Genomic DNA, 14,099 nt, shown 5'->3' with positions numbered 1-14,099 from the left:
TGACAAATAATACTAAACTAATTTGGATGACATCATGAAAGAAATCCAACATTGCTGTTACTGTACTGTGTTGTGCAGCAACATCCTGGGCAACACGGCACCGAGGGCCTCATTGTGATTCCCTGCAGGGCCCGAGCCCTTTCTCACCCCCCATGTACTTGGCAAGCAGAGAGGTGTTTTGGGGTGGGCGGTGAAGGGGGTGCACCGCAAGGGGGCCGGGATGTGACTGAAATCACAACAGAGCAAGAGGCTCATTGCAAACACACGTGGACAGTAAAACGACCAACACAAGGACTTCCGAGTGTCGCGTTTTTGTGGCTGAAGGGTTTTGCAGCGTTTCCCTATTTCGCCAACACCTTGATATTTGAGGAGATGGGGAGAATGAGAGCGCTGGATTTTAAAATGCACCGCGTTCACCCCATTCTTCTCTCTGCAGAAAGCAAGGCCTATAAAACTGAAGTCAAGATATACAGGAGGACATTCAGCCAATGAGGTGCCAGAACGCAGAGTGTGTGTGTGTGTAATGTTGCAAGAATACGAAGAGGGGGTGAATAACAGCTGCAAAAGAATGAATTCCTCCAGCTCTCGGTGTCCCGTTGCATTTGTTTTTTTAATAGTAAATACACAAGGTTTGCCTCTGCTTACACTTTTCCGTTTAATCTAGCCAAAGAACCAACAACCAAACACGCCAGACACAGCGCTGAGCTGCAGTGAGTCAAGGCATTGATATATCCAACAGGCTGTTGATCTCTCTGGTCCCCGACTGAAGCAGCTGGGCTGAACCGGTTGTTCCCTTGGAGTTAGTATAAAACTGGAAATAAAACATTGTGGGTTCTAATTTTATCGTTGCTTTACACACCAGCATGAAATGACCACAGAGGAGAGGATCTCTGAGTTTAATTGGAGGTTGTGGTAGAGGAGGGGTTGGAGAGAGAGGGGGGGGGGGGGACGACTGGCAGCCTTCAACCTCAAAAAGCCCACTGAAATAACGCAAACAGAGATGTGAATTGTTAATTCAGCCTGCATAGTTGCTCCCCCCGCCCCCCAAATTACAGCTAAAATTAAAAAAAAAAAAAGACTTAGTGCCAAAATAAGGCTCTTGGACCATTTGAGCCCACTTATCCTACAAACGGAAACGAAGCAGGCCCTCATTCATTCTCCTCAGGTTGGCCCAACAGCAAATCAATCCCATTGAATGTTTTCGCCTCCTCATTATGCCTTTCCACAACTTGAGCATTTCCTGTCACAGCTGCAATGCAACGTTTCCACCCCGTTTCATCCATTAAAAAAAAAGGTATAGGAAAATAAATTGCTCTATCCCCCCCAAAACATCGGAACAGTCAACTGTGCAAGTATGACGAGCATGTGGACGTCGATCAGAGCAGCGGAGAGGAAGAAAATAACGGGTTTTCAAGCTCTTAGTTGGAGGAGGAGACGTTCAAGGACACTAAAATCAGATATTTGAGGTTAAATTTGGAAAGCAAATTGAGCTTCCTCTTCTTTTAAAGACCGTCTTTTAACCAATATAATTCAGAGAAGAGCGTGAAGCTGATGCTCCGAGTTGCCCCGAAGAACGAAACGCATGAACCACAAGCAAATGAGAAAACCTGGGATCTCTTGTGAAGACAATCCTTCCATTGGCAGTAATCGTGAAATAGTTCACGCCTTGAATGGAATTCTGTGGGATGGACCAGTGAGTAGATGGTGCTATGACACCAATTCAGCAGCCAAGTGATGGAGGCCATCACCAGCTGGGACGCCACGCTGACCCACTTCCCCCCACCCTCATCCGTCTCTGAATGTAGCTCAACAAATCAACTCCAGATCCACGCATTCCAGCACCATCTAATTGATCGCATATGTTTGGCTTTGACTCGAAAAGACAAACCGTTAAAGACGCACCGTCGGATTCAAACATACCAAACGGTTTTGGGTGCGAAATCGAGGGGAAATTACACGTTGCTTGTGTCTTTTGTTGAAACACGACTACATAAATGGGGCTCTGGGGTCCCGATGGTCGTGCAGAACGTTAAATAAAAGCAGGTCACTTCGCCGGTTCTCCGCTGTGAAACTTCGGTTTTCCTGGGGAGTAAATTAGACCCCTGAGGTCAAGAATGAAGTAATTTCTCCGAGCTCAGTTTAGCATGATGAGGGAAGTTATTAGTGTATTTTGTTCTGTATTAATCCTTCAGGTGGAAAAGAGACCTTTTTCTTTACAATCTTTTAGATGTAAAATGTGGGTTAAAATAGTCGCATGTTTGACACACACCATTTAATAGCCACTGACTTGTGACATTGAATAGACACTTCTTTGATAGCCACCATGTGCAGTGTCCATTCTGCGGATACAACCACATAGATTTGCGTCAAACCGATACATAGTCATGGACTTAAAGATCACATATTATACTCTATTTCCACAACTTAACGCAGTTCCCAAACACTTATTTCAAATATCTGTGACAGTCTTTGGTCAAAATAACAAACAGATGCTGCAGGACAGCGTCCCTCTTTTCTGTCTCAAACAGCTCTGTCAGAAACGCCTCTGAAAACGAAAACAAAACTAAGTTCAATGAATGTGCACGAAGATTTCTACCAGAGGGGTTTCAGTAGGTGATTACAGAACTACGCAGGATTGACTGGATGGTTTATTCAGCTGCTTTATTGTAGGAACATGGGGAAAGTGAGTTTTTCATAATATGAGACCTTTAAACCAGCTCGATGCACATTCAGTGTCTCCAGGCTACTTAAGTTCTAATCTACCACAGTCATTCCAAAGAGGGTCCACATGTACCGGTACAAGCAGAAGAGTTCTAAGTCTTAGTTAGGATATACTCCGGTGCCTGGAAGCCTGGTTTAGACAAAAGGTGCAGCTCTGTCCTCGGGACTAACCTGATCGAGGCTCTGCAGGACTTCACAGGCCAGAGCAGTAAAAGCCATACAATGAGTGAGCGATTCATGGACATAAGGATAAATGTAAAAAGGCTCAGGTTGCCTTCTGCAGCATTCTGAGTCTAGACCCACCCTGTAGTCTCTGCACAACCCATCTCTATGCACCCACAGGGAGAAAAACAGAATCGGCTGTTAAGAAAATGCAATATAAACGACTTTAACAGCAGCTTTCCACGCATCAAAAGGGAGTTGTAAAAAGTCCCCACCCTCTTGCCTTTCGATGCTACCAGGAAAACCTCAAGCATTAAAAGGATAAGGTACGGATAGAATGAATTTCTAAAAATAAAAATAGGACCTTAGTCGAGGGATGAGATGTTTCTGTGACTTAATGACAGTCGAAGATGAATCCCTCATTAAATTCACCCTTAAAAAAGGGAGGAGGAAGAAATATGGTCGGATCAAAAAAAATACGAAGAATGACTCATCGCCAATGTAAAAAAACGAGTTGTCATCCACTTCACATCTTAACAGATGACTTCATACTTCAGCAGCGGGATCCAAACACTTATCTGCATGATGCATCAAAAGGCCTCATGAAACAGGCTGTCACCGAAAATCCCAAAAGGTTATGGCTTGATTAGCTATGATCCAACTCAACAGAGTAAAAGAACAACAAAAAAGTACCTGTTAGGAACCGGTGGACTGGCAGCAACCGATGGTGCCATGGTCGGGAAGCATCCCTGACTCATTCATAAGAACAGGGCGTGTCTCACCAGTTTGTGTGGGAAAATGCTCCGACGATTTAAGAACAATGTTTCTCAGCGTACCGTCCAACTGGAAGGGATTTAGGGATTTAACCATTTCCTACCATGATATAATAAAATAGCTTCATGGAATCTGGAGAAATGTCTGCCTGTCCGGAGCGCGGCCAAACACGACGCATGCCTGCAACCTTGGATTCCTCAGGCCGCTCTCTGCATTAAAAGCAGCTATAATTGCATAAAGGGATGTTATATAATAGAATACTGCGCCATCCAACAAGCTCGTCTAAACTGGACCGTCACGAAGTGGAAAAAATGTCCTCTGAGTTTGACGGTTTTGGAATATAAATGTTTTGTTCTCCAGGCTTAGGAGGGAAAAGACTGTACAAGGTTTTTTTTTTTTTTTTTTTTTTACTTGCAACGTTCTAAAGCCACCATCTGTGGCGGGGTTGCATAAAAGCCCATGGCATTGGCAACTTGCACCATTAATGCTGAGAGGCACATTCAGGATTTAGAACAACAACAACAAGCTGCCATCCAGGCTTTTCTTTTTTTCCTCCCAGGGACATCCCTTCATATTCCAATGAGAAAATACAAAACCATGCCCTGCTTTAGCTACAACAGCCTGGCTTTGAAGTAAAAGCGTGCAAGCATTAGGCGGGCCTGCCTCCCACTGGAAACCTGCCACACATTATAAAGCACACAATCCCCTTCACTTTGCTCAACTCAAGCCGCATATAAATTATTACTGCCATGTATTGCACAGCGTTCTCTTTTCAAGCCGAGGCTGTATAATTCCACCATGAGTGATTTAACACAAAGTACAACCCCCCCCCCCCCCACACACACACACACACCCTATGCATATGACAGCGTATTAAGATGGACTGCATGTACCTTTCCATCTTGATAGTACGCTTGACAACCACAGGATGTTTCCTGGTCGCACGCAGAGGCTTGATCCAAACGGCTATAAATAAAAGGTTTTCAGACGAAAGGGAATGTTTTGCATTTTCCAAACACAAGCGCAGGTTTGAAGCTAAAGTAGCTTGCGGTAACATCTGGGTATAGAAGAGGATTACTCTGTGTTTAAGTAATCTGGCAAGAGATTGTCATGAGACTGCAAATGAGTAAAAGTAAGAACGACTGCAGGTCAAGTCTGTGGATTTTAGCATCAGTCAAATCCTCCATCGCTGCATATTTGATTCTGTCAAACCAATTGAGAAAATGCTAAAGCTTAAATCAGACAAATCCTTTTGCTGTGTTTGTTATTTTATTACTTTATAGTTTAGATGGGGGGGGTTTCATTCATATCCCACATCTTAATAATGTTCACACTGTATTTGCAATGTAATGCTGTGCATATTTCTGTATTGCATGTCCTTAAAATGTACACATCTTTATTTGTGATGCCATGCGACAAGAAAATTCTCATTTGCCGTCTGTTGCTTCATAATTACGAAGAATATTCACGTGGTCCCTTCCACAGAAGTGTAAAATAGCATCCACAGCTCAACTGATTGCTCCACAAACCAGTCCCCTGGGTGCCATGGATTTCATGAAAGGTAACACGGATGACACTTGGCGGCATCGCTTGAGAAACAGCAATCTGTTTCCATATATCAGGTCCCGCCTCCTCACAATCAATGTGGAAGCCACCAAGGGTCCCTGCAATCAAATCGATTCCCCAGCTGAGTGCAAATGCTGCAAAATCACCACCATCAGAGTGAACACGAACCTTTCAGCAGCAGCAGCAGCAGCAGCTTTAATGCACATCTGTGTGGTCGCATAAAGCATTGGGTGGGGCATCATGAAGCATCATGTCCAAGTAAAACAAAGGTCAAAACGCCACTATTCTCATATTGGTGCCAGGTGTCAGCCCTCTGCAGCACGCGGACAGCCCTCGCTTTACGACACGTCTGCGTGTGCCCATCTAAACATACGTTGTGTGTACCGTGTTCACAACTCGTGTTTACACACGTGAGCACATTAATGGAAATGGAAAGTGCGATTCTATCAGCGACTGAACCTCCTTTTGTTAAAGAAGCCGATCTGTTCCTTTTTCTTTTCTTTCTTCTTTAGGTGTGCGGTGCTAAATGGGGTAAACTGATGTAGCTGGATGAAAACAACAATTACAGCGCACCCCTGCTATTCACAATAAGCGCTCCGCCAATTGTGGCGTCACACCTTCAAGACACAAGGAACAACGGCGGGGCGTTCACAAGTCAATCAGGTTTTAGCCTTTAGTCACGGCTGATTGCGACGTTGTGCATCGGGGGGGGGGGGATTCATTCTACCGCTTATACTGCCACAGTGGCATTTGTGTTCAGGCTCTGCTCCGGAGGTTTCGACAGATGCAAGGTCAGATCCGCAGGCTGTGGCCGTTTCTGTTCAGTCTGAGGTATTTGGACTGCAAACTCTTTGCTACAAATTTGACAGATGGCTCTCTGATAAGTTGTCAGAGTCTTCCATTTCATTTGGCTACAATCCCTGACACGATTTAAAAAAGGTGCTTGTTGGAAAAAAGTGAGCATTTCAGGAGATAGCGGTCAGCGGTGCTAAAAGCTACATGCACACCGGATGATGTCATGAACACGAGACTGTCAAAAATCAAATGGTGATGTGACAGCGTCGTTCCACCCAACTGTTTCTATAGAGATGAATGGAGATGATTATGACTATAAAATGCAGGTAGAAAGAACAAACCAATTCGTTACACTGTTTCTTAATGTGGCGCTTGCATATGTGACGTTTTTGCATAGCAGAGAATCATTTTGGGGGATAATCTGCACCACCTGTAAAGAGTTCATCAACAAGTAGCCTCAGGCGTTACAATAACCTCTCACTAGTGACCTCAGAAAACCCCCAAGAGCAAAATCCAAGCGCTATTATCCATTTACATTGGCAGGAATGTTTCCAGCAGATATTTCCAGTGACAGTTCGGAGGAAAAGGTGAGCCTCATTAAAAGAGGTCAGGCAAACAAACGCGTAGGCTCCTCAGGAATTCAACCTCTTTAGCCTCTGACCCAGATTTGAGCTTTTCACCAACAGAACTGCCCTCCCACTAAATGCAAAATTGGATTTCATTACATTCTCCAAGACAGACATCTTGAAAGTATTATTCAGAATAATATGGAACCAGAAAGGTTTTCTTCAACACAGCACTCAGTCAATAATCAGAGAACTACAAATACCATTGACAGATTAATCACAAAAAAAAAAAGAAAATTCATTAAGATAATTGCTGCTGTGACCCAAATGTCAGAAATCACACATAAAAGGTCCAAGCATCGGTGGAAATTGTGTTTGCATTTCATCAATTTACCCTGAAGAAGCAATGATTCCCTGGAAGTGTTGCAGCACAGCAGTCTAAAAGTCTTTTATGATCAATAGCAAACATCTACCATTAACAACAGATTAACCATGTGTCATCTGTAAAGCTGTGATGTGACTATGAATGAAATCCAAGTTTCCTTTCAATTGATCATTTATACTTATTTGGACCAACACTGCTCTTGGAAGAAACTACATGTACAGTATGACACACACACACCTTTTCAGTAACATCTAAGTTGGATTAATGGTCTCCCGTGTCCAGATGTTGCATGCCGATGGAGGTGGGCGGAGCTTGACAACTCCTGCAAACTCAGCTCCATCAAGATCTAATGAAACTTACATAACCCCAAAGAAAGGCAGGAACATTTCTGGGATGGATTTAGTGGATAAATTACGGATTTAAAGTCCTGGTTTCTCTTGGCATTAAAGTAAACAGGATTAAAAGATAGGGGTTAATCGTCATATTGACATTTCACATATTAGTTTATGAACAAGACTAAGAAAAAAAGAAAATAGCGGACGCCTATTAGACATATTAGCCTCCGGAATGTGTAGCATGAGTTAAATACATCAGTGCATCTGAGATAAAGGCAAACAGTGAATGTGTTGAGATGCATGTTTGCGGGTTGGGTGCGTGTTCCCTTTCATGCGCCGATGAGACACCGCAAGCTGTTCACTCAACAGGTCTGAACGCACCGTCACAACAGGGGTGTTGCGTTCAGGGTCTCACTATTACCATCTGGGAGTTAGAGGATAATCCATTTCACCGTCAGGCGGTACCGGGATGTCACTGTTGCTCCCAGACAGACACGGGGGGGGGGGCTTGAATTGTAGCCATCAGCAGCAGCCATGAGGATATTAAGATCAACGGTTTTTATCTTGGGGTAAAAAATACATTTATATTTTTGTGGTTATAAATGAGATCGTTTTGGAGAAAATGGCTCGTTTTTTCCCCCCTGCTGGATATTCCAACAGCGAATAAACAGCTCCCTGTCTGCCGTCCTCGGAGCAGACAGGCCTGATCTGTCTGCGCAGACAGGAGCGCTGCTAAAAGGCGCACACCAGGTTTTTTTTTTTTTCACGCCAACATGAATTTCTGACATTTTTTGAAGGCATTCCCGACTACGGATCATCATCTTCCACTGAAGCGAGAACCCGGGGCCTGTGGGTAGATGCTTGAGGGGGGGGGGGGGGGGTAAAAAAAATAAAGTGTTCATGCTTTCACAATACAAACAACACCGCAGGCTTCTTACCCACGGTGGCACCGTTAGGAGCCGTGATCTCCAAGCAGAGGATACATCCCAGGTAGAGCAGTCTCATCGCCATCTCCTGAGCAACGCTCGATGGCACCGCTGGTAGAAGCGAGCGGAGGAAAAGTTCCTGGATTTCTCAGATCGAACCCGATCAGCCACCTCATCCGAACCCGTCCAATGGTCCGGTGCGGTTGTCCGTTCAGCTGTGGGCCGCTTCAATCGGGCTTCTGCAATATAGATCAGGCTCGCTGCAGCCCGGCGAGGCTACCGGCGGACGCGACGGGCACGGTCTTGTAATGTTCTAATTGATTACCGGCATTCACGCATGATGCGCGGCGTTAACTCTGTCTCCGTGCGCGCTGGGGTCTCGTTCACCACCGCCAGCAGTCCACGCGTCCAGAAAGCGCTGCAGCCGTCGGAGCCGCTCAGCTCATTCTGGGCCAAATAATAATAATAATAAAAAAAAGAGACAAATTAAAAAGGAAACGCGTTTTCGGTCCCTCGCAGCGCACAATGTCTCCCCTACGCTTGCGGCCGCATGAGTGGATGGTGGCTCTCAAGCTCCAGCACTATAGACGAGCCCGTGACGTCAGTTCGAATCCTTTAAAAAAAAGAAAAAATAAATGGGATAAATAAGCGACGAGCACTTTGTGCGCATGCGCTAACACACCTCCTTCTCTCCGGTTTCATGCGCTTTTTACACCAACCTTGGAGGTGGGAGGGAGAAGCGGCGAGGCCTTTGTGCAACTGGCGTCCTGGAGTCAGCCATGTTGGCTCAATTCCCCCCCCCCCCATAGATCCCCGACTTTTGTTTATCTCCTCATGAATGATGAAGATGATAAATAGATCTCAGGATAACATTGCAAACAGACGATCAGTATCTGCCAGACCCTGACTTGGCTTGGCTTGTTCAACATGATGCCATCGTGTTTTTATTATCTCATAAGTTATTTATCGGTTGCCCACACTTTCTTTGTTCTTTTCTATCCATCATTTCTTTAAGGGATCCAATCAAAATTACATAACCTAGTTAGAAATATTCATTTTGAATCAGATCTCTTAAAATCTCTTATTTTAAAGATATATGAGATGTGTCGTGTAATTAAACTCTTAGGAAACGGACTCATTTACAACAACCTCTGAAGAGAGACACGAGGTGAGACTGTTCAATGAGAGAGGAACATTGCGCAGGACCCTGAACGCCCCCTAGTGATGAATTCTACGAATTGGTATGATTGTTGTTTATAAACAGTGGTTGCACCTTCAAGCAACGTTCCCTCTAAGGTGCGCGCGTGCGTAATTACGCACTGCTGGTGCGGTCTTCGCGCAGCGAAAATCTCTGCAACGCACAAAAACAAAATCCGACCTGAATTGAAAATAAAAGAAACACGTAAAAATTCATGCTGTGCTACTTTTCAATGTGAGCCAGTGAGTGTCCGGTGACCGGCGGCTGCAGCCAACGATGAGCGTCACGTGCGTCTTTACGCAGCTAACCGACGTCCGCCGCCACAGGTGTTTGGAGAGAACGAAGCGGCGTGGCCGGTGTGGAGGGAAGACGCGCTGATGATGTCAAGCCTTTATAATGACGACAAGGCGAACGGGCGGTGACGTCATCTCAGCACGCCAGAGTGAAAAGGAGACGCGATTCCTTTTAGCTGGAGCGCAAACAGAAGAAGAGACGGCGAGACTGGGGGAGAAGTTTTCCTTTTGCTGCTCTGGCAGAGAAGTGTGAGGCTGTTCTGCAGGACCCACATTCTGGAGGTCATTACTAGAGAATGTGTTGAATTCAAGTCCACAATGAGGCTAAAGCTTCAACATGGGTCAATCAGCACCTTCCCAGACGTGGTGGCTGCAGCACTGAAATCTAGGAGATGAAACATCTCAGCTGTTTGAGCTGCATCTCAAGCATCCAGAGCAGAATGTGAAAGAGAACTTAGTTTAATGAAGCGTATTAAAATAGCATCCAGAAATGGTCTTGAAGTGTTTGGACCAGCCGATGCGTATAAAGTCAAAGCTGCAGGCAGGCGAGGACATCAACCTGGACAACGTGTCCAACCGTTGGAGACGTGAGAAGGACACAGGACAAATTTGGTTATATACTGTATTTTGCAGACGAGGAGTTCCAGGACTCTCTCCCGACCACAGTGGACACATGAATCAATGAGTGAATGAATGAATGAATGAATTTTATTTTCAAACATGTATAAAATATGTAAGCATTTGTAGATACAAAAGAAAGAAATACTGATTAAAAAAAACAAAAGACACAACAAAATGCAGCACATAGTTCAATAAAGGAGTAGGAAGAAGTGGAATACTTATTTACAAAAAATTTAATTGTGCACTTTGAGGTTTGCTTTCAAATATAAAGTGCGTTCAACATAAAATGTATTATTATGATGTTGCTCACATCTGTCCGAGGGTCTGCTCAGGGAGTTCGTGTTTACTCAGACACATGAAAAATTAGAGGGAGCATTGCCTTCAAGTATTGATTATTTTATACTTTCTCGTATTTATCGTTATTTTTCTATTTAGAAAGCTCGGACAAAAAGAAGCATATAATGCAGATAAATACCCGAGATTTATATCAACCTATTCAAAATAGTAAAGAAAATATGCCCCCCACTATTTCTGAGAATTTTGTACACTTTGAATGGATTCGCTCGTATTGTATTATAGGTTTATAGGTTGTTTATAGGTTTCACCAAATAGAAGCTCATCTTAGTAAAATCGATTCTTCAGATATGATGACTGGGCAATTTCATTAACCATCTCCACCTCTAGGGGGCAGTGATCACTCACATTACCATGAGACCTGCAGACTAATTAAGCCGCTGCAACAAAAAGATTAAATTTAATGCAATGATTCGGGAGAAGTCAACATAGCATGTCGTCCCAAGAAGCTTTTAATCAGAGAGTTAGCTGCACGGGTAAATTGAAAACACACCTCAGCTGTTTTCCGACTTCAATGCACATAAATTACTCTCTCTGCGTGTGTGTGCGCGTGTGCGTGTGCGTGTGCGTGCGCTCTTTCCTCCAGTTGCATTTAATCATGGCTACTAAAAACAATCAGCCTGTACAGTATTTCATTGCACTTCACAATCTGACAGTAACCTTGCAGTTGCTGATGCTAATAACAAGCATGCCTTTCTGGGCCATGCAGCGTACAGATGTTTACCCAGAGCCTAAATTACAGAGGAGAATGTGAAGTATGCTGACTGAAGTAAGCTGTTGAATCTGAGCTATCAACTAACTATCAAAAGAGCCTTTAACCACAGTATACAAGAGGGGGGTGGACATATAATTATTGTTGCTTATATTCAACAATGGCCCTGATAAGGTTTACTGGAAAACAATATATATTTATTTAATGTCAGTAAATATATTACGTTTTATTTCTATTGCTGTCTTTCCTGTAACTCCTCGCGGTGGCTGGTGTCACCCCAACCTTCGAATGTCCCCCCTTTGTGGAAGGAGGGCTTGAGCATTGTCATCCGTGGGAGAGACAGACGCCAGCATGCTGTGTGGGAGACGGCTTGAAAGGGTGCCAGCGTAAACACTCCCAGACCACATGTTCTCCCAGGGCAGAGGGGGGTGGGGGGGTCGGGGGGGGCTGGCCTCTCTCCAGGCACATCTGCACACGATGCCTCACTTTTTTTAGCAAGCCAACCAAGGCTACATAGTGAGGCTATGGATGGCGGGAAGAAGGGGGGGGGGGGGGGGGGGGAGAGTTCCCAGAAAGAGGGAAGCTGTTTTCTCTGTCACGACGGCGTCGGCGATGACATCTGAGCGAAGCAGCATGAAATGGGAGGATCACACGTGTCCACAGCCTGTATGCAAAATGCATTGAACTTCTGAATGAGAGGGCTGGCAGCCATCTTTGGAATCGTACATCTTTATCACAGCACGAGTTATACGCTTGGTACATGCTTGGTTATACATTCGTCCCACATCCTTGAGAGAAGATGGATCTCTAACAAAGCCAGCGCATGCAGTAAGAAAGGGCCTCTGATTCCTGAACAAAGGTTTCCCACTCATTCTTTTGCAACATAAGAATTCCAGCTCATAACGTGCTGGAGTGTAAATCCAAATGTCGTTAATATTTCCTCACACAACTTGTTTTGCTTGCAACTTCTGGATTTGCCAGCCCCGAGTGCCTTTAACCATGCTTTCACAAAGAGGCAGTTGCTGACCAAGCTATGCTGACAACACCTGCGGAATGCGAAGCATGCGCCAGCAGCCCACCAGCCACCCCCCACTCACTTCTTCCACATCTGTAATGCTTCCCCCCCATGCAGCCTAAGAGCAAGGAGTCCAGTCCAACACAAAGTACAGGATGATATTTGAACAGGATTTATAGACATCCAGATGTTAGTTTATGCAATAGTTTAGTTTCCCCACCAGGAAGGACACTTACACTCTAGAAAAGACAAATCTAGAGTGCAATGCTTGATCAATATAATATGCAGTATTGCAGTATATATTTACAATCAAATCACATTTCTTTTCCCTATATGTCAGCAAAAGGAAGCCTATCCAAAACCCACAAGCCCAAACTATTACCATGACTGGGGAGTTCACAGTGTTTGCTAGCTGGCTTGGGCATTCTGCTGACTGAGTCACTTCCAAACTGTCCTTGAGCTCTGCTGAACTCAGATCCCATCTGACTAAACACACACACACACACACACACACACACACACACACACACCAAAACACTGCATAGATTAAACCCGGGGGAGTGAACAAGTCTGGGCGACCCAATCGCAACCTGCAAATAGTCCACTTGTGAATAGCAACAAAATCAGGCTGGAGAGAAAGTTGGCAATATTAAATAATATTCTTCTGTGAATTAAACCAATGGATATTGTGAGGCTGCATGTGTGTGTGGGAAACAGACAGACAGAGATTATGCATCCATCTGAGCCTCCCCTGTCTGTCTGTCTGACTGTCGTGATGAAATCAGGATGAAATCCCTCGTGAATAGATCAACATAATATAGGCCTGCACACTGTCTTTCTGCTGCTGAGCTTTTTTTCAGCTGTAGTTGTATTATGCAAATATCATTGCTCTAAAAAAACATTGAGTGCATATGTTTTCAACACACTTGAGGGCTAATCATTGTGGATACGCACCAAAATGCAAAGGGTCAGGGGATTCAGTTGCCAAGCAACATCTGTACATACTTTTAAAACATTGATATGATGAGGGCTGATGCTGATGCAGTGACACAAAGAAACACGATAAGGTTTGACTTCAACATCCAACCAATGTATTAAGAGGAACCCGTAAATTTGGGAGAAATCAAGCTGTGTTAAAAAATATAATTCTAGCTGAGTGCAGTCATATCTTCAACTGCAACCAACAGCATGATGACGATGATGAATATATTTATTAGATAGAATGTTAGCGTACAAGTACAGTCAAACAGTAGCATGTATCACAGTACAAGTACAGTCAAATATCCTGTCTAAGAGGAGCATTTCAAAAAAGCCCTTGCGGTCTTGTTTCCATTGAAAGTCCTTCGTACATAAATAATCGACATTTAACAATACCAATAAAATAAAAATAAATTACTCCACAGATGCAAAATAACAATAAATTAAAAAGACACATAATATGTACAACGTAGGTGGACAAAAAAAGGCGGGGGGGGGTTGATCCTGAGAGAGTCGTGATGATTATCTCCGTTTCTGCCCCCCTGAAAGGTGAATTTTTAGGGCCGTTTTGAATGAGGTCAGGTCATATCTTCAGCATTATGGCCAAGAAGCAGTAATTAAGAAGTCAGTAGAGATATGAGTGCAATTTAAACTCCAATATCACAGGTACATAAAATACAATAAACAAGTCACCAGAA

General features: G+C 44.1%; 1 protein-coding gene across 1 annotated transcript in view; it reads right to left on the bottom strand.

The window, feature by feature from the left end:
* Positions 1-8,315, bottom strand: part of lrp1ab (low density lipoprotein receptor-related protein 1Ab) — a 72,620-nt gene extending 64,305 nt beyond the window's left edge. Inside the window, exon 1 of the mRNA XM_068746194.1 lies at positions 8,243-8,315. Coding sequence (XP_068602295.1) covers positions 8,243-8,315 — 73 coding nt within the window. The remainder of the gene's footprint in view (positions 1-8,242) is intronic.
* Positions 8,316-14,099: the final 5,784 nt, after the last annotated feature.

This window comes from Brachionichthys hirsutus, chromosome 2 (genome assembly GCF_040956055.1).
Source record: "Brachionichthys hirsutus isolate HB-005 chromosome 2, CSIRO-AGI_Bhir_v1, whole genome shotgun sequence".
NCBI lineage: Eukaryota > Metazoa > Chordata > Actinopteri > Lophiiformes > Brachionichthyidae > Brachionichthys > Brachionichthys hirsutus.
Note: the sequence above shows the minus strand (reverse complement) of the source record. Positions and strands in the feature narration are given on the sequence as shown.